Source organism: Hippocampus zosterae, chromosome 1 (genome assembly GCF_025434085.1).
Source record: "Hippocampus zosterae strain Florida chromosome 1, ASM2543408v3, whole genome shotgun sequence".
NCBI classification, from domain to species: domain Eukaryota; kingdom Metazoa; phylum Chordata; class Actinopteri; order Syngnathiformes; family Syngnathidae; genus Hippocampus; species Hippocampus zosterae.
In genome coordinates, this window is record NC_067451.1 from 2,449,915 (window position 1) to 2,468,454 (window position 18,540).

General features: G+C 46.9%; 3 protein-coding genes and 1 long non-coding RNA gene across 6 annotated transcripts in view; 2 read left to right on the plus strand and 2 right to left on the minus strand.

Moving 5' to 3' along the window:
• The window catches only part of LOC127602482 (uncharacterized), a 250,228-nt gene that overhangs the window by 159,146 nt on the left and 72,542 nt on the right, over positions 1–18,540 (minus strand). The window lies entirely within an intron of this gene.
• chrnb1l (cholinergic receptor, nicotinic, beta 1 (muscle) like) lies at positions 558–7,251 on the plus strand. Its single transcript, XM_052068055.1, has 11 exons — positions 558–1,039; positions 2,991–3,124; positions 3,206–3,250; positions 3,776–3,885; positions 3,961–4,069; positions 4,142–4,289; positions 4,360–4,545; positions 4,618–4,841; positions 5,132–5,307; positions 5,698–5,836; positions 7,050–7,251. The coding sequence occupies exons 1-11, from the start codon at positions 955–957 to the stop codon at positions 7,188–7,190; spliced, it is 1,497 nt and encodes a 498-aa protein (XP_051924015.1). The 5' UTR covers positions 558–954; the 3' UTR covers positions 7,191–7,251.
• On the plus strand, positions 9,293–15,423 carry cldn7a (claudin 7a). Its single transcript, XM_052068176.1, has 4 exons — positions 9,293–9,806; positions 12,110–12,274; positions 14,665–14,749; positions 14,820–15,423. The coding sequence occupies exons 1-4, from the start codon at positions 9,308–9,310 to the stop codon at positions 14,986–14,988; spliced, it is 918 nt and encodes a 305-aa protein (XP_051924136.1). The 5' UTR covers positions 9,293–9,307; the 3' UTR covers positions 14,989–15,423.
• Positions 15,734–18,009, minus strand: si:dkey-112a7.4 (uncharacterized). 3 transcript variants are annotated; one of them, XM_052068562.1, is made up of 4 exons: positions 17,724–18,007; positions 17,233–17,394; positions 16,473–16,597; positions 15,734–16,375 (listed from the first exon to the last, which is right to left on the minus strand). In XM_052068562.1, the coding sequence occupies exons 2-3, from the start codon at positions 17,390–17,392 to the stop codon at positions 16,521–16,523; spliced, it is 237 nt and encodes a 78-aa protein (XP_051924522.1). In that variant the 5' UTR covers positions 17,393–17,394; positions 17,724–18,007; the 3' UTR covers positions 15,734–16,375; positions 16,473–16,520. The 3 variants fall into 3 exon arrangements, with proteins under 3 accessions (XP_051924522.1, XP_051924531.1, XP_051924513.1); XM_052068571.1 differs by having other exon boundaries at positions 15,734–16,597; positions 17,779–18,009; XM_052068553.1 differs by having other exon boundaries at positions 15,734–16,597.

Sequence of the window (18,540 nt, forward strand, 5' to 3'; positions counted from 1 at the left end):
GAAACTAGCTCCATAGCCACACCGGTAACATTAGCTTGCCGATCGCGACGTCCTGAAATCGTGGCGGCAAAGAACGAAGCAAGGCGATCCACAAGGAGCCTGTGTCATTGAAGCATTTATCCGGCGAGCAGGCACAAGGCAGCCGGCCGAGCTGGGGACGTTTTCCCTTTAGCCACCATCAACCTGTGGCTGATTAATGACCCGTTTATGTTTTCCCTTCAGGGAGCTCGGCCGTTGCAAGGTAAACGTGAAACTCTGACCAAAGACACGGGAGCTGAATGTTGAATGTACAGTATTATCATTCTGTGGAACGCATTCTTGCCCTGACCGAAAAACACAGTGCGGTGCCATGAATTGTAATCACCGTGGAGATGTACGGTTCAAGGCGCAGCTCGGGAACGGACGTGTACTTTTTTTGGACCTTGCAAAAGGCACTTGAAAGTCAGTGTGGACTGACCTATAGATCAGGAAATCATAAAAATTCAGTACGTGCCACCCAAGCACGCTCTTCCCCCAAAATATCTCCATCGTCATCGCGCATAACCCGCCGCTGGTCCTTCATCCCCATCGGACCAAGACCGCCGGCCCCTCCATTTCCTCTTTGTTCCTCCCCACCCACCGTAGCCGCGGTCCCGAAATTCTCAGATCGGTGCGCAACAACAGGTGTCTGCTCCAAAGGCTTCCCAGTACAAACACATTCCAGCCCCTAAAGTCACTCTCGGCACCAGTAACCAATCAGGCCGTGGGTTTCCCCCATCGGCGAGGCATGACCCGGAGCAGGCGAAGACAACGGCGAGAGAGCTCTTTGTTGGATGACGAGCTGCCAAAAGGTGCCAAATAGATGAGCGGAAGCGTTTGCTTTTCTGATCTGGAGCGATCGGGGAGAGCCACGTCCATCTGGGTGAAGGTGCAGAGGGGGTGACCTTCGTGGGGTCTTTGGACTACCGCAAGAAGATGAGTGGAGCACATAACGTGAAGGAGGTTCACCTGAACGTCAACCGACTCGTTATTCTCTGCCTTTGTCTCTCGACGACCACCGGTAAGAATATGACCGCTTTCTAAAAATGTTCCTTTGGCATATTTCGGAACCGATTTGGATGCAGGGACGGCAAGATCTCCTCCGTAGTACATCCCAAAGGTGTTTGATGGGAGTTCTTTGACCTTCTCCAAACTAATTCCTTCATGTTGGAAGCGTAGCAACGCTCATCTATACACAATACACATCCTGTATGATGGTTTCATTTCACTAAAGCGGAGATTGTCATACAAGGGTGACCCAAAAAGATGCGTACCCATGAAAATGTCAATTGTGAGTTTGATTAAAAAGCTATTTATTTCAAATTACAACCGCACATTATTCAGTTTATGGCTATTTCTGTCAATTTTTAGTCCATTTATGGCTTTCCCAAGATGTGTTCCAAATGTCCACCATTCCGTTGCAAGCAAACCTGTACTCGTCTGACAAAGTTGTCAATCACTTTTACACACTCCTCTTTTGAGATGGCTCTTTTTCCTGCCTGAATAAGTTCCCCCTGTGGCTTTAGAACATAAGTTCACTACAGTCCCATGCTCTCTGAACTTCGTAACCCAACTAACAATCGTTGATTTTGGTGGAAAGTTGCGACAATGGCAACGTTTTCGAAACTGAATCTGTACACTCTGCTATGATTTTGTTGCAAAATAGATCTCCAGGGAGAATATCTTCTGCTGATTTGTCCAAGGCATTTTTGGGGCAACTATAGCTAAAAACGATCATCCATAGGTTCACCTTTCACGTCCTGCAACAGAAAAGACATTTGTTAAAAAATTGATTTTTTTATCAAATAAAATATGGGTACGCATCTTTTTGGGTCACCTGTTAGAAGGTCAAGAGAGGACTTTGGATTTTTACAAAAGACCCGATACAAACGACATTGCACACATCTGACCACCACGGCCATGAGGAAAACCAGTAGTGGGCCCTCGTCTGATTTCTATTGACTGCACACTTCCAATAAATTTATTTGGCAACCATGATGTTCTAATTCCAAACGACTTGAGACCGCCATCTCTGGTACACTTAATAAAACATATTAACACATCATTGTTTGATAATCAGAGTCTATTTGTGGCCCAGATGGCGCTGGCATCCCAGACATCCCTTTGATCCCGCTCCCCTGCTGCATATCAATTACATTAGCTCAGTCACCTTTGCGACCCGCCACACGCCACCAGCACCTGCCCAGCTCACCGCTCGCGCCGCGCGTCCTTGTTGTCCTTCTTTGTGTCTGCCCCTTGGCACCACATATTTGCCAGGAAGGTCCAGTTTGGCATCAGAGGACATATTTGGATTCCCGTGTCATCAAACTTTGTGCAAACCATTGACTCCCAGTTTGCTATCCGCGCTCTCTGCTTGGTTGTCGCCATTTTCCCTCTCATTCGTGGTAATCCGCTGCTTACTTGACAATCACGCCATGTTCTCGTGGTCTCATCTCTCATCTTCCGTACCGCTTGATCCTCACTAGGGTCGCGGGAGGTGCTGGAGCCCATCCCAGCCGTCTCCGGGCAGTAGGCGGGGGACACCCTGAATCGGTTGCCAGCCAATCGCAGGGCACACAGAGACGAATAACCATCCACGCTCACACTCACACCTCGGGACAATTTAGAGTGTTCAATCAGCCTGCCATGCATATTTTTGGAATGTGGGAGGAAACCGGAGCACCCAGAGAAAACCCACTTAGGCCCGGGGAGAACATGCAAACTCCACACAGGGAGGCCGGAGCTGGAATCGAACCCGGTACCTCTGCACTGTGAAGCCGACGTGCTAACCGCTGGACTACCAGGCCGCCTGTTCTCGTGGTATCACAAATAATACGGTTCGGAAACAAGGTCCATGTCCATGTCAACCTTTTGGCGTGCAACAAGCCCAAAATTCACACCGCCGCTCCATTTCCGATCTGCGTCACTAATACGTATCGCCCGTCTGTAATTGACCGTGCGTGTTGCCGCAGGGGCCTCAGAAACAGAGCGGAAGCTCCATCAGGAGATATTTAAGGACTACAACTTGAAGGTGCGACCCGCACAGTACTGGGAGGAGAGAGTGATGGTGCGGGTGGGAATGACTCTGTCCCAGCTCGTCAGCTTGGTTAGCGCACACACACACACACAAATGCAGTCATATATGACAAATGGTTGACCTCGGATGCGTGTGTCTACCTGACTACAGAATGAGAAGAATGGCGAGATGACGACCAACGTGTTCATGAATCTGGTATGAGGGTACAAACACACAGAATCACTCCAGCCAAGGTCACTTTTCACTTATCGTGCCCCACAAAACGATTTCCCATTCAAGTTTGTCCTTTTTCCATCTTTTGCCGGGCGCCAAATGACAACTGGGGGAGGGGCTTTAAATTTGAAGCCATTCGGCAAGCCTCCTCGCTGCCCATCTTTAAAGCCCTCCTCAAAACTCACTTGTATTCTTTGGCGTTCGACTCAGCATGACTTAGATTTGTTCTTGATTTTACTGCTTGGTGCTTTCTACCGCCTTGATTACCGATTCGTCTTACTGTTTATTGTGTATGTTAAATCGCTCCATGTACAGCACTTTGTATGCAGCGATGGCTGTTTGAAAGTGCTCGACGAATATTCTTGACTTGACTTGACTTGACTTGAAGCGGTACGAATGAAGTATTGTGACCTCAATCATAATGAACCGCGGTAAACGAGAGCAAAGCTAATCCGCGCGGCTGTTGAAGCCGTACCATCGAGGTCAAAAGTATGACCATGTCGGCAGGAGTGGAAAGACTACCGCTTGTCGTGGGACCCGAAGGATTACGACAACATCAATGTTTTGAGGATTCCCGCGAACAAGGTGTGGCGCCCTGACGTCTACCTCATCAACAAGTGAGTGTCCAGTTCTTTCCGCTGACTTTCCAAATGTTGAGAAAGGCTGACTCGTTTTCTTCGTTCTCTCCGCAGTAACGATGGGCAATTCGACGTGGCGTTATATGTCAACGTCCTGGTGCACAACGACGGGACAGTCAACTGGCTCCCACCGGCCATCTATCGCAGTTCTTGCTCGATCGAGGTGCGGTTCAGTCGTAGAGGTCAATCCGGTCATCGTCCCAAAGCTCTTTTCGCCAAGCGAGTTCTTCCATAGGTTGCGTACTTCCCCTTCGACTGGCAAAACTGCAGCATGGTTTTCCGCTCGTACACCTACGACGCCTCGGAAGTGGAGTTGCAGTATTATCTGGACGACGATGGGCAGGAGATCCGGGAGATAGTCATCGACGAAAACGCATTCACGGGTGGGTGACGGACTTCGCTTGCCCTGAGCCATTGTTCTTGACATCCTTTCCATTTCCTGTGGCGTAACAGAGAACGGCGAGTGGAACATATGCCACAAACCCTCGAGAAAGAACGTCAAGGAGGATCTGTACGAGGACATCACCTTCTACCTGATCATTGAGAGGAAGCCTCTTTTCTACATCATCAACATCATTGTCCCCTGCATCCTCACGAGTGTCTTGGCTATCTTTGTCTTCTACCTCCCCCCCGGAGCAGGTGTGAAACTCAAGTCGTCTCACCCTCGTTCGTGTAAAAGCGCCTCATCGTCCGTCACACTTTGCTTCGTAGGAGAGAAGATGACCCTCTCCATTTCGGTTCTCATCGCCTTGACCGTCTTCATGCTCCTGCTGGCCAACAAGGTCCCCGAGACTTCGCTGGCCATCCCCATCATCGTCAACTACGTGATGTTCACCATGATCCTGGTCACTTTCTCCGTCATCCTGAGCGTGGTCGTCCTCAACTTGCACCACCGCACACCCAGCACGCACATCATGCCCAGCTGGGCTCGCAGTGTAAGTCGGACGCCGAGTGAGGTCGTCGTCTTCTTTGCCTTTCGGATCGTATTCAGGGTTGCCCGCTGTAAATTGTCTTCGAGTCCTTTGCGTCTTCCGCTTAAGGTGTTCCCTAACTGCGTCCGTAAATCTTTTTGGTTTTCCTCTTTGCCTCCGACCTGGCAGCGCCATTTCTGGTGTCCGTTCCCAGCTTGGAATAATGTCAACATATCTCGACTTCCCTTGGAAATTGAGCAGAGACGTTCCAACTGCTTTAGAAAGCACTCCGATTTCTGACTTTGTCCTTCCAGTTCTTCATAAATTTCCTGCCCAAGTACATCGGCATGACACGGCCCGAGCAAGAGTGTCTTTCGAAGGAGGATTCCAGCGACCAAACGCCCACCCCAAGCTTCAACGGACGACATCCTGGAGGGGAGTACTTCTTCCGCAAGATCAACCCCGATCTCGTCATACCTTGGAGAGGCAGGTAAAGTCGTACAAATGCGAAAGCAACATTGACTCGGCTTTCCCGCCGCCGCAACCGTTCTTCAGTACATCCAACAGCCCGCGTCAGTCAAGCTAAGCCCCGCGACCAAGCCACAGCCGCCAGCTCCTAAGCCGCCATTTTGGTTGGGCATCAAGGTCTAATCCCGCTGAGAATGTGTGAAGATTTGTGTGGTGACGATCTGTGTCACACTGAAGTTTATTCCTTCACGCTCTTTATCTCGAAGGACCGTTTAAAGCGAGGCGCACCATTTATAAGGATGACTGCGTTCTGATTTATCTCCTTTTTTTCCGTAAGAATCAGCTCAGCAAGCGTTGTGCTGATTCCAACTGATAATAGTCGAAGGGTCCCGTGTCTTCCTCATCCTTGTAGGTGCGAGAGTCCGGTGCGGCTCCAAAGACTTCCGGAGACGGATGGATTCTGTCTGATTCTACCTCCCAACCTGAAGTCGGCCATCGCCGCCGTCACGTACATGGCCGAGCAGTTGAAGAAGCAAGACACGGACGATTCGGTGAGAAACGTGATCCGTCAGGACCTCTTTTTACAACCTCAATTCTCGCATTTGAGCCATGAAACTGGATTCATTTCTTTCCAACGGTCCATCCATCCATCCATCATCTACCGCTTATCCGGGGCCGGGTCGCGGGGGCAACAGCTTTAGCAGGGAAGCCCAGACTTCCCTCTCCCTAGCTACTTCTTCCAGCTCTCCCCGGGGATCCCGAGTCGTTCCCAGGCAAGCTGGGTGACATAGTCTCTCCAGCGTGTCCTGGGTCTTCCTCGGGGTCTCCTCCCGGTGGGACATGCCCGGAACACCTGACCAGGGAGGCACTCAGGAGGCATCCGAATCAGATGCCCAAGCCACCTCATCTGACTCCTCTCGATGTGGAGGAGAAGCGGCTCGACTCCAACGGTCCATTCTCTGAATTTCATGAGATATTTTTTTTTTGTCAAATCAGATTGTAGCTCTTCTGTTGTCCCACGGCCTTCGCAATCAGTCTTGTTGGCCTCTGTAACTTCAACTGGACTCCATTAACAGTCGAACTATTTCTTTAAATCCATCCATCCATTTTCTGATGCACTTCTCCTTACGGGTGTCGCGGGGCGTGCTGGAGCCTATCCCAGCTGTCTTCGGGCAGTAAGCGGTGGACACCGTGAACTGGTCGCCAGGCAATCGCAGGGCACAAGTGGACGAACAGCACAAGGGACAATTTAGAGTGTTCCATTAGCCTGCCAGGCATGTTTTTGGAATGTGGGAAGAAACCAGAGTACCCGCAGAAAAGCCACGAAGGCACAGAGACAACATGCAAACTTCACACAGGAAGGCCACAGCCGGAATCGAAGCCTGCACCTCTGCGCTGCGAGGCTGACATGCTAACCAGTTAGCCACCCTCTCGAAACAGATCAGATCAAATCAGATTCCAAATACGTCCACACAGGGCGACAGATTTGACAATGTCAGCAATCTTCTATACTCTTATCGGTTGGTCTGAGCAAAACTTGTTCCAGACAGTTGCAACTTGTGCCTGCGTATACATTTGAATAATCAGCATCTCCGGTGACGAGACGTATTTTCATGAAATATTTTTTTTCGTGTTTCGAATCAATTATGATTGTGAACTGCTCCTGATGATGCACGCGGCACAACTTGCCAGCTGTTTTCATGGCGTTTTTTTTTTGCACACGATGGATGTTTTTTTATGACGGTGCCTTGTGTGTGTGCGCAGATGACCGAGGACTGGCAGTTCTTCGCCCTGGTGGTGGATCGTCTCTTCCTGTGGCTTTTTGTCGTCATCACTACTCTGGGCACTTTGGCCATGTTCTTGGACGCCAGTTTCAACTACACGCCAGACAACCCCTTCCCGTAAGAGGGCGTCAAATCACCCTCGACAAGCAGCGCCCCCCCCCCACCCCCGACCACAGCCTCCAGTGTCGTGATAACTCGCGATAGTGTTTGTGACTTTCTGATGATCTGTCCCTTTCCTTATCAGATATGCCATTTTTTTTAAATCATTTGTTTCATATTCTGGTGCACAACAACACACTCCAGGAACATAATTGGCTTACAGAGCGGTTGAAATGTCACCGACCTATTTTCAGGCTCGCCGGTGCGCAGCGAGAGGCGCGAGACACGCTGCGCAGTGCGCACACAACTGCGGCAAATGTGTTATTTTCGACACGGACAAAAGAAGGCCCCTTGCCATCTCCAGACTGGGACAATGAGCACAAAAGGACAACACTACAGTCCACTGGTCCCCGTCCTGCTGTTATTCCGCTCAAGTTGGGCCCTGTTGCATAAGAGAAGCTTTCAGGAGCAAAACAACAGGGATGAAGGAAAGGGCGCCGCCCCCCACCACCCTCCACCCCCCTTCGGTCTTCAGGAAGAAGCCGCGAGTGGGCGCTTCGCCGCTAATGTCTCATGAACTTCCAGGGACCCTTGTGGGACTTCAATCGTCAGACTTAGCCCTCCTTTTCGAGCACTTGAGACCAGGAGGAGCACCACAGAAAAGCGGAGGGGGAAGGAGTGGGGAAGCCCCGTGCATGTGAGAATGCTGTAAGTGCTCGTCTGGGGGCTGATTTAGCTTTTCTTCAGTTGGCCATTGAACAACGGCTGAACCAGCGAGTCAAATGTGTCTTTACCGCTCAATAAAGAAGTGAAACGTGGAGTGCAAGAAGTCAGCGAGGGGGCGGCTTTAAAGAGCAGCGCACTCTTTTTGTGTTCTCTGCAAGCCAAGATCATCAAATAAATCAGGTTACCAATGGCGACGGCATCGGTAGGCCCCAGACTGTCCACAATCCCCCCCCGCCCCCTCCTCCTCTTCTGTAATGTGGAAAAGATACATCAAATGGGGGAGATCCAGGGCAACAATCAGGCATTTATTGTCAGCTGCGAGGCAAAAAGCAAGACAAAAGGTCAGGGCAAGTCACCGCAAGGCCAAAGAAGCTGGTGGCGGACATTTTTTTTTTATATCTCCGCGAAAGTGACCGGATGAGAGGGACCATTTCATCAAAAGTCAAAGCAAATGACATGCCACAGAAAAGAGCGTCGTTAACAACTCCATCAAATTTGAAGAGTTGAAAAAAAAATCTCAGTTCTCTCCAGGCTCCGCCAAACAACGTGCAACCACCCCTCTACTAGTCAACTGTCAATCAAATACCACGACTAGAATCGACAAAAATGGATAACTACTTTGTCTGGCAGCTTTCATATGTCAGAGAGAACTACACGTTTCCAAATGAAGCCGCTTAATGCCTCAAGTGTCTGGAACATACCCCCACCGGGTCGTCTGGTATATTCCACAGCCAACAACGAGGCGCTCTAATGCGGACTCGCCAGCCCGTAGCCCCACGATAAGGGTCTGGCTAGAACGTTTAAAAAAACAAAACAAAACAAAAACTTCCCGCTCTCTCCTGCCTTTACATTTGTGATGTGGGTGCACTGACGGTTAACAACGAGGCGCTCTAAAGAATTCACGCCAGCAGGACGCAAAACCGCAAATCTCAGAATTTACATGACAGTCTTTGATTGGTCCAAAAATGATGCTTTCTTTTACAAGAAATAATGTGTCTTTGTTCAGCTGTACATGACCAACAGAGCAATTAAATGTTCTTCCCGCTCAATGAAACAAAGAAACGATGCATTCACAAACAGAAGAGTGCTTTGCTGTGCTACTAAACCGGCCCATACTTCTCAGTAAGTAATTATGCGAGTACGCTCAAATCACCCTTACTTCAGGATCTCCGCACTTGTGATGACAAACTATGGCTCACGAGAAAAACTGGAATGTGCATTTTCCTTTCACTTGTAGTTTTCCAGCCCCTCATTAGAATATCACTGACAAAGATGTGCTGTAAATCAGCTCCGAGCCGTTTAATTGTCCGCGCGGGGTTGAGGGGCGGTGTGGGGGCAAGATCTGGGTCAGTACACATTTTACACACTCATAGTGGACAAACTATGCAAAAAAAAAAAAAAAAAACGCCTGAAATGCCTCATGAGCATGAGAAGTGCGAACAAAAAAAAAAAAACACGGCGGCATCCTGTTGCTTTGCTTGCAAGTGGAGGTTCATTTCCCAGCAGCCGCCCCAACACATGACAACAGCGCACACCCACATCTTGCACGCCCATCCCCAAGAAGAGCCCTCCGAGCTCACACACACACACACACACACTCTCGCGTACATACAAGAGCTTTTTGCACACAACCGCGCGACTTTCAAGACATTCTGGAAAGGAGGCCTCGTTTCCTTTCGCGAGAGACCAATGGCCAACGCCGGGATTCAACTTTTGGGCTTCTTCCTGTCACTGACTGGCATCGTGGGTCTGATCATCGGGACCATTCTGCCCCAGTGGAAGATGTCGGCCTACGTCGGGGACAACATCATCACGGCCGTGGCCATGTACCAAGGATTGTGGATGTCCTGCGCCTTCCAGAGTACGGGACAGCTCCAGTGCAAGATCTACGATTCCATCCTGCAGCTCGACAGTAAGTCGCTGCACTTGTTATTTTAAGTTGGAGGGGGGTGGGGGGGGGGGGGGGGGGGGGAGAAAAATAAAATCCTTGTTTATTATCTTTGCAAAGAGGTCAGACAAATCGACATGGAGACATCTCAAACGTCTGGGCCGGGAGGGGGCTCTCAAAGCGGGATTTTGAGAGCAGCCTATTAGGGCTGAACAAGTCATGAAAATAACATCTACATCGAAATGCTGCAGAGGACAATTTTCAAATCGTAAAGGGAAGTAACTTTTGGGGGGGGGGGCGGGAGATTGCTAACCCAACCTATAAAAGCCAGAAAATATGCATAATAAAATTTGATATTGTGGATCGGCAGATATTTAGCATTTTATGCATAACATCTGACCGGTTGTCATGTCACATTTTGCCAATTGATCAATGATATCATTGATCGGATCCGGTCACCCCACCTCCATACCCATATTTCCTGTGTGTTGAATGTTTATCAACGTTTTGGGGAGAATTTTTAAGGTTTCATTATTATTATTATTATGTTTTTGCGAATGCAATTCAATGGGTGTCAACTATAAATTTCCTGGAAAACAGTAAATAAACCATGGTCCTCAGTCGGAAAAGGGTGGAGTGCCCCCTCCGGGTCGGGGAGGAGATCTTGCCCCGAGTGGAGGAGTTCAAGTATCTTGGGGTCTTGTTCACGAGTGGGGGTAGGAGGGAGCGGGAGATCGACAGGCGGATCGGTGCAGCGTCTGCTGTGATGCGGACGTTGTATCGGTCTGTCGTGGTGAAGAAGGGGCTGAGCCAAAGGGCGAAGCTCTCAATTTACCGGTCGATCTACGTCCCAACCCTCATCTATGGTCACGAGCTATGGGTCGTGACCGAAAGAACGAGATCCCGGATACAAGCGGCTGAAATGAGTTTTCACCGCAGGGTGTCCGGGCTCTCCCTTAGAGATAAGGTGAGAAGCTCAGTCATCCGGGAGGGGCTCAGAGTCGAGCCGCTTCTCCTCCACATCGAGAGGAGCCAGATGAGGTGGCTTGGGCATCTGATTCGGATGCCTCCTGAGCGCCTCCCCGGTGAGGTGTTCCGGTCATGTCCCACCGGGAGGAGACCCCGAGGAAGACCCAGGACACGCTGGAGAGACTATGTCACCCAGCTTGCCTGGGAACGACTCGGGATCCCCCGGGGAGAGCTGGAAGAAGTAGCTAGGGAGAGGGAAGTCTGGGCTTCCCTGCTAAAGCTGTTGCCCCCGCGACCCGGCCCCGGATAAGCGGTAGATGATGGATGGATGGATGGATGGACAGTAAATAAACAAGCTGTTTAAATACAATCGGTTCATCTTTGGATCGGATCGGTGATGTGTTTTTTTTTGTTGTTTTTTTTAAACTCGCTGATTGGCTCCAAAATTGCGATTCTATAAACATAGAGTGTTTGTCACACATTTTTTTTGGGCTTATGTTTTGTTTTAAAAATTAATAAATAAAATACATGGGAATAGAATGTTGAAAAAAAATTATAAATATTAAATTGCAATCGTAATAGGGAGGACAAGAAGAAAAAAAAAGCAATTAGATTTTTTTTTTTCCAAAATCATTCGGCCCACACACCAATGACGCAATCGATCCAAATACTACGGACAGACCAGAGCCAGGTGGTCCAAACTGCTGACGTCACTATTGCGATTCACTCAGTAATAGAATTATCAAATGTGAATTTTTCCACCCTGCTTACTTCAAGCAACGACACACACGTACGCAAGCACCACAATAAAAACACCTTTCAATAAGCTGCTTTCTAACGGTGACTTTAGATGTAAGCTGGTTCACATAGCACTTGGCAGCTTCCAGAAGGTTCCACAGGACCTTCTCAAACAATTAGAGGCCCCGCAACAGTACCACGGCTCCCCTTCGCTACGGGAGGGTGCTGTTTGTGCGGGCCGGGTTGGACTGGCACAGACTGGTTCGAGGTGGACAGGGACAAAGGAAGGTTCGCCCTGTGATGGTTTTATAGGAGGTGGGGTGGGGGCGGGGGGGGGCACTGACAGATGAGGAGCGGACAGTTGTATTTCAAAGTGTGGCGCCACAGGGTTGTAACCCACGGTTTCGCTTCCAGGAAGAGTTGACACTGAAGCGACCCAACTGGCAACGAACCAAACGGAGCACACACACACACACACACACACACACACACATACACACACACACACAACAAATAAAAGCAGCTTTGAATCAATTTTTTTGTGCGGCATCGAAACGGCTCGTCGAGAAGTTTATTCATTGAGCGCTTCCTCATCAGAACATGATTGAATCCCCCTCCAGGCTCTCTTCAAGCCACCCGGGCACTGATGATCGTGGGCATCATCGTGTCCGTGGCGGGCCTGGGCGTGGCCTGTACGGGGATGAAGTGCACCACCTGCGGGGGGAGCGACAAGCCTCGCAAGGCCCGCGTCGCCATGACGGGGGGCATCATCCTGTTAGTGGGAGGTGAGTTTTACGGCTCCATCCGGTGACATCCAATACGAGAAGTGCAAAAATAGCAAGACAACACAGACTGTATTTAAGTATAGGCACGCGCATTCAAAGTCACAGATACTGCAGTGTGGAATGTCAAGATGGCAACCCCAAATTGACAAAATTAATACCTTCCCCCTACATGCATATTCGGTATTGGTGTGATGCAAAAGGCTTAAAATACAATATAGAACTAACTTACATAGAATATAGATAGACCTACATAGAATTTAGATTTAGATTTAGATTTACATTTATATAGATAGTGAAGTCTGTAATATGCTCATATTGTAGTCGTACTGTATAACTTTCCCATGCCCGCAGTGTAGCTTGGCGTCCTTGTAACAATCATCACCTAGAATTGGAATACTCCCTGCTGAAGACGCACAAACTTTGGAATGCGCCAAGCTGAGAATCGGTTTAGGAGAAACTAAAGTTAGGATATCACACTTTGTGTCTCGGTAGCGCCCTTCTGATGGTATAAAAATGATGTGATTCTCTTCCTGCTTCGCACTCGTGACGCGCAGCCATCGTCTGTATTTCGCGGGTGCCCGGAATATTCTGTTATTAAAAGCTTTGAAGGAACTGCTCATCGATTCCAGCCTCAGTTTGAAGACAGACATTCTCGTCGTCCGAAATTCAACGAACACGCGGAGGAAAAGAGGCCACTTTCGCCCCCCCAACAAAAATGGATGGATGGATGGATGGATGGATGGATGGATGGATGGATGGATGGATGGATGGATGGATGGATGGATGGATGGATGGATGGATGGATGGATGGATGGATGGATGGATGGATGGATGGATGGATGGATGGATAGATAGATAGATAGATAGATAGATAGATAGATAGATAGATAGATAGATAGATAGATAGATAGATAGATAGATAGATAGATAGATAGATAGATAGATAGATAGATAGATAGATAGATAGATAGATAGATAGATAGATAGATAGATAGATAGATAGATAGATAGATAGATAGATAGATAGATAGATAGATAGATAGATCTGTTATCATCATAGTAACAAACTGTACTTATTAGCTTAGCATAGATAGATCGCTAGATAGCTAGCCAGATAGCTAGCCAGTTAGCTAGCTGAATAGATAGATAGATAGATAGATAGATAGATAGATAGATAGATAGATAGATAGATAGATAGATAGATAGATAGATAGATAGATAGATAGATAGATAGATAGATAGATAGATAGATAGATAGATAGATAGATAGATAGATAGATAGATAGATAGATAGATAGATAGATAGATAGATATTCACCGTTCTTTATCCACGCCTTTGTTGCTTCATGAGCCATTACATTAGCACTACTTTTTTTCACTTCTGTTATGATGAGATGGCATAGATAAGGACTTAAAGGGAAAAAAACTGTAAACTGTTACAACAACAGCATGTTCAAGGACGTGCACTACTCACTCCAGTCTAAACAACAGCCATTGAAATACATTGGCTGATAAGACATGCGCTTTTTTTTTTTAGCTCGCTACTGCTTATAGCATATGCTAAGCTAACATCTCTGCTCTATTTGAAGGGTCTATCTGCCCGGGTGAACGTGGCCGCCAATATTGGGATGCTTTTTTGAGTGCTCAAGTCATCTGTAAAGTGTTTCTTTTTGACGACAGCTGCGCAAACCGGAAACTCGTTAGCAGTATCTATCTGTTGAAGGTGCCACAGTGTCGTCTGGTGGCGATGTGAAGAATTGCAGCCAATTCTGAAACTAGCGGATTTTGATAGGGGGACGTTTTGAGTGGACTGGACACTATTTCCAAACTTTAAAAAAAATCACAGCTTGAATATATGTAAGTTAAACAATAAATGAAGTTGCAAGAACTTCAAAATATAAATTATTGGTGGTCATGGCAATGACTGGTAGTTCACACAACAGAGCAAGCAATTTGCAAAAAGCCCATTTTCACGACAGCAAAACTTAAATGTTTCTGTTGAAATGCCAGACTAAAAATTTTATCAGTTTGCTGCCTTGAAATCCAGAGTTCACCCATTTTTTTAACTGAACAAAAAGACAATGAGATATAATTTATAGCTCGCTATTATTTCCATATATGACATCTGGGATTGCGTTATTTTCATAATTTAATTTTACTTTGTGAGATGATTAATTTTATGTTGGCGTGTTTTGGCCAATGATTTTCTTTGCTGATGAATTTTATGTGCGTGTTGGCGTGTTGTGGATAGTGATTTCCTTTTCCGAGTGGCTTGACTTCCTGGAAACTGCTGTATTGACTGTTCTGTTTTCTAGGAACTGATTGAATAAATGACCCAACTGGCCCACAACACATTAGTAATTTGTGTCCCCCCCCCCCCCCCCCATTAGGGCTTTGTGCCATCGTGGCTTGCTCCTGGTTCGCTCACAACGTGATCCGGGCGTTCTACAACCCCTACACTCCTGTCAACACCAAGTAAGCTCCGTTAGCGCTTATACTTAAATCATTCGAGTTCTTTTGCATACCGTTGTGGTTGATGACACAGGTTTGAGTTTGGCGCCGCCATCTTCATCGCATGGGGCGGTTCCCTCCTGGATGTCCTGGGCGGGGCCATGTTGGCCGCCTCGTGCTCACAAAAGAAGCAAGTCTCCAAGTACCCATCCGTGGCCAGTTCCCGTTCCGGGCCAGCCAACGGCAACAAGGAATATGTCTGAATGTCATCAGTGTTATACAAAGATATTCAAGTGAAAATGTGTGTGGGCCATCACTGAATCACTAAAGGGGGACTTTATGCGTTTAATAATTGCTTGCTTGTGACGGAGCACTGTCTCAACCACATGCGTTTACACAAGTGCTATTCACTATTAGACTACAAGAAGCAGACAGGATACAAATTCTAGTCTGAATGGTGAATACGGAATCGTCCACACTTGCACGACCAATGTAGACCTATTTTATAGTCACACATCAGCCACTGGGTTGAAAGTTATTTATTTGGCTAAACATAGGTTGACTTTTAGATTTCAGGTTTGTAGATGGGTGTCATATTTTGGTGAACTATTTTTTTTTATAAATATATACATATATATAAGACATACTCCTGATGCATGTAGCTGATAATATGTAGAAATAAAGGCATTGTAACATTTTATGTTTGTCATGTGGTCCGCTTTCCAAAACAGCAAAACCCCAGGTTGGTGCCCAGTATGAAAAAAAAGGTGTTAAAAGTCATTCTCAACATGAGCATGGTCACGTGATGCTGTGTTTAAAAAAATGTTTCCACAACATCCTCTACAAAGATATGTTTATTTCCCCGGATGCACATTTGAAAAGTTGACCACCTTCATGCAAACGGACGGCATAATACACATCAAATAAAAATCTTGAGGAAAAAAAACATGTGTTACAATTTCACGACCCCCCCCCCCAAAAAAAAAATAAATAAAAATTAGTTGAAAAAAAAACACCTCACATTATACCAGCATGAGCATCTACGGACATTAATGACGATAATAATACAGTCAGTTGGTTCTTTTGTCAGTGTGTGATTGTCTCAGCAAATCGCAAGCCTGTTTCCACGAGCTCATTGTGTAAATTGTAACTTCCAGTGTATCGACGGGAACATGACAATGGAGTCAAGACATTCACAACTGTACAGGTTCATCCTGCCACTTTCCCTCTCAGCATGCAGGCAACAGCGGTGCAGTGTCAAAGTACGACGACGTAGCCCTTATAAAAGGTAACATACCAAGTTCAAGGATATGCTCTCACAGTCTCCATGCGAAGAACACGCGTGACGGGCATCCCCACAAAGTGCAAACAACTTCAAAATTGACAAACGAGCAATTGGAAATGATTTTTGTTTTGGTTTGTTTTAAAGCACATTTCTTCACATTGTACAAATAAACAAATAAAATCAGTCATTATTTTGATGTCATAAATAACAAGCTTGCATCCAGTGGATTATACAGTAAGCACACGACCATCAAACAACATGTTGCCGTGAAGGCGAAACCACCATCTTCTCAGCGGAACTCTTTGAGAAGCTCAGTCGGGGCAGGTCGCCGTAGACCTCCCACAAAATGCGGACCCATCCAAAGTCTAAAATGAGGTGAAATCAACAGGCTGTATTTTACACTGAGGGTGGAGGCTTCCACCGGCGCCCTCTGTGGGCTTTGTCGCACCATCGCTTGGATACGAGCGTGGGCCGAGATGGATGAAGACACTGGGGAGGAGGTCTTTCGGTTCAGGACATGGGGAGAGACACGGGACACTGGCCGTTGTTGTTCATGATGTCGTCCAGTACTTCGTCATCCAAGTCCACTAAAATAAGATTAAAAAAAAAAAATTAAAACATAAAAAGAGGGTAAAAGGTCAAGATTTAACCCACAACCCCGAGACTATGGGGCAGACACGCTAATCGTTTTTCAAGATTGTTCAACAAAACCTAGAAATGTTCAATAGCACTTTTTTTCATGCGGATACCATTACGATTATTCACTGGAGTGTAGTATTCACTTATACCAAGTACCAATTCCAGGAATACTTATGAGATATAACATTTGAAATTTGTTCCAGCTGCAGCTGTTTTGAAAATTCTATATAATATATATTGCATTGTATTGTAATTAACAGAATACGTGTGTATACACACACACACACACACACACACATATATCTATATATATATACATTTCATTATATCGTACACCTATAGTAATATTAGATTTCTTTGCAGAGGACAAAGAATAAATGCCTCCGAGTATCGGTAAAGCCTGTCTACATAAATTGAGCCTCCATTTGTGTTCTGTTGCTTAAAGGTTTTTTAAGTCCACAACGTTGATGCTATTTGAAAGTCCGTCTTTGGCATTTCCAATTACGTGTTAGCACTAAGCTATGTTATGTAGTTGTTTGAAAAGCCACATAGTGCAATTTTTTTTTTAGCCTTTGAGTCTCACCTTTCTTGGAGCGCCCAATCTGTCCCAGCTTGGGGGCTCTCTGGCCAAGCCGCTGGGGGTTAGGAGCATTGGGCCCGCTGCCTTGGCCGTGCTGGGCCCCGGGCTGCAGGGGCGGCCCCGCGGGCTGGATCAGCTCGGGGACGCCAGAAGCGCCGTACATGTCTGCAAAGAGGCGCAAGTCCTATTTCAGCCGCTAGATGTCCCCACAGCCAAAGAAGACGAGCTTTGTTGTTGTTACGCTTTACTTCCGGAATACCGCTCACGGTTCAATAAATGCAATGTTGAGCTGTGAATAAAAAAAACAACAACAACAAGATATCTCGTTTGAATAAATTTCGCAAATACTACCCAGTCCATCGAAGTAACTGAACGTAAAGTTATGAAACCACAATTTATCGAGACGAAAGGACCGAATCGATATTCCTCGAAAAGCTTGGTTCGAATCTCCAAAAGCACAGTGGTCCGTGTAGAGGTTCAATGGTGAATATTACCTGATCACTCCTCAGCTGAGGCCGCAATGACGAAAGGTTGAAAAAAGAAACGAACCTCGGGGCAAGCGTGTTGTTGTTTACTGGACTGCGGTTCTCTCTCTCTCGTTGTCTCTCTTTCACTTTCTCTCCCTCACCCGAACTCGATGCACCGCAGAAGGCGAGTGGATTTATTTAAAGGAGCCTCAGTGCCATGGGCCTTTCCTGCCGTTTTAGCTCACTCTCTGCTCCAAAAACGTGCACGTCATCCGTCGGCTGGTGTGAGCCACACTGCTGCTGACGCCTGTGGTCATTCTCGAAACTTTAACAAGAAGAAGTGATGCGTAACTGCGCACGTCACACATCGCCGAGCGTGACTCAACCTCAGCCAATTGAGTGACACGCCTCGATGATGCTCATCCATAAATCATGAGGATGCTTTTTTTTTGTCACCTGACAAGCACCGAAGGACCACGCTGCGGGCACATATTGTATCCTGAAGGGCTAATAAAAAAAGTAATTTATGTTGGAACAACTTTAAAATTGTAAATTGTTGATATTTACGGCAACACTGTTAGTTCGCAGAACAAAGCAAGCAATGCTCCAATACTAACTTCTAGTTGTTTTCATACTTTTATCTGTATATAGGAGGGCTAACACAATTGTCCCTTATATTTCCCCGCCAACTAAGCAAATTGTTTTGAAGCAAACACCTCGCTTGCTTTGTTGTCATAACTCTCATTGTTGCCATAAAAGTCAGTAATTTATATTTTAAAGTTGTTTTATCCCTCCTCCCGCAAATACCAGTAGAGTGTGCTCCATCCAGCATCGATGTGAGCAA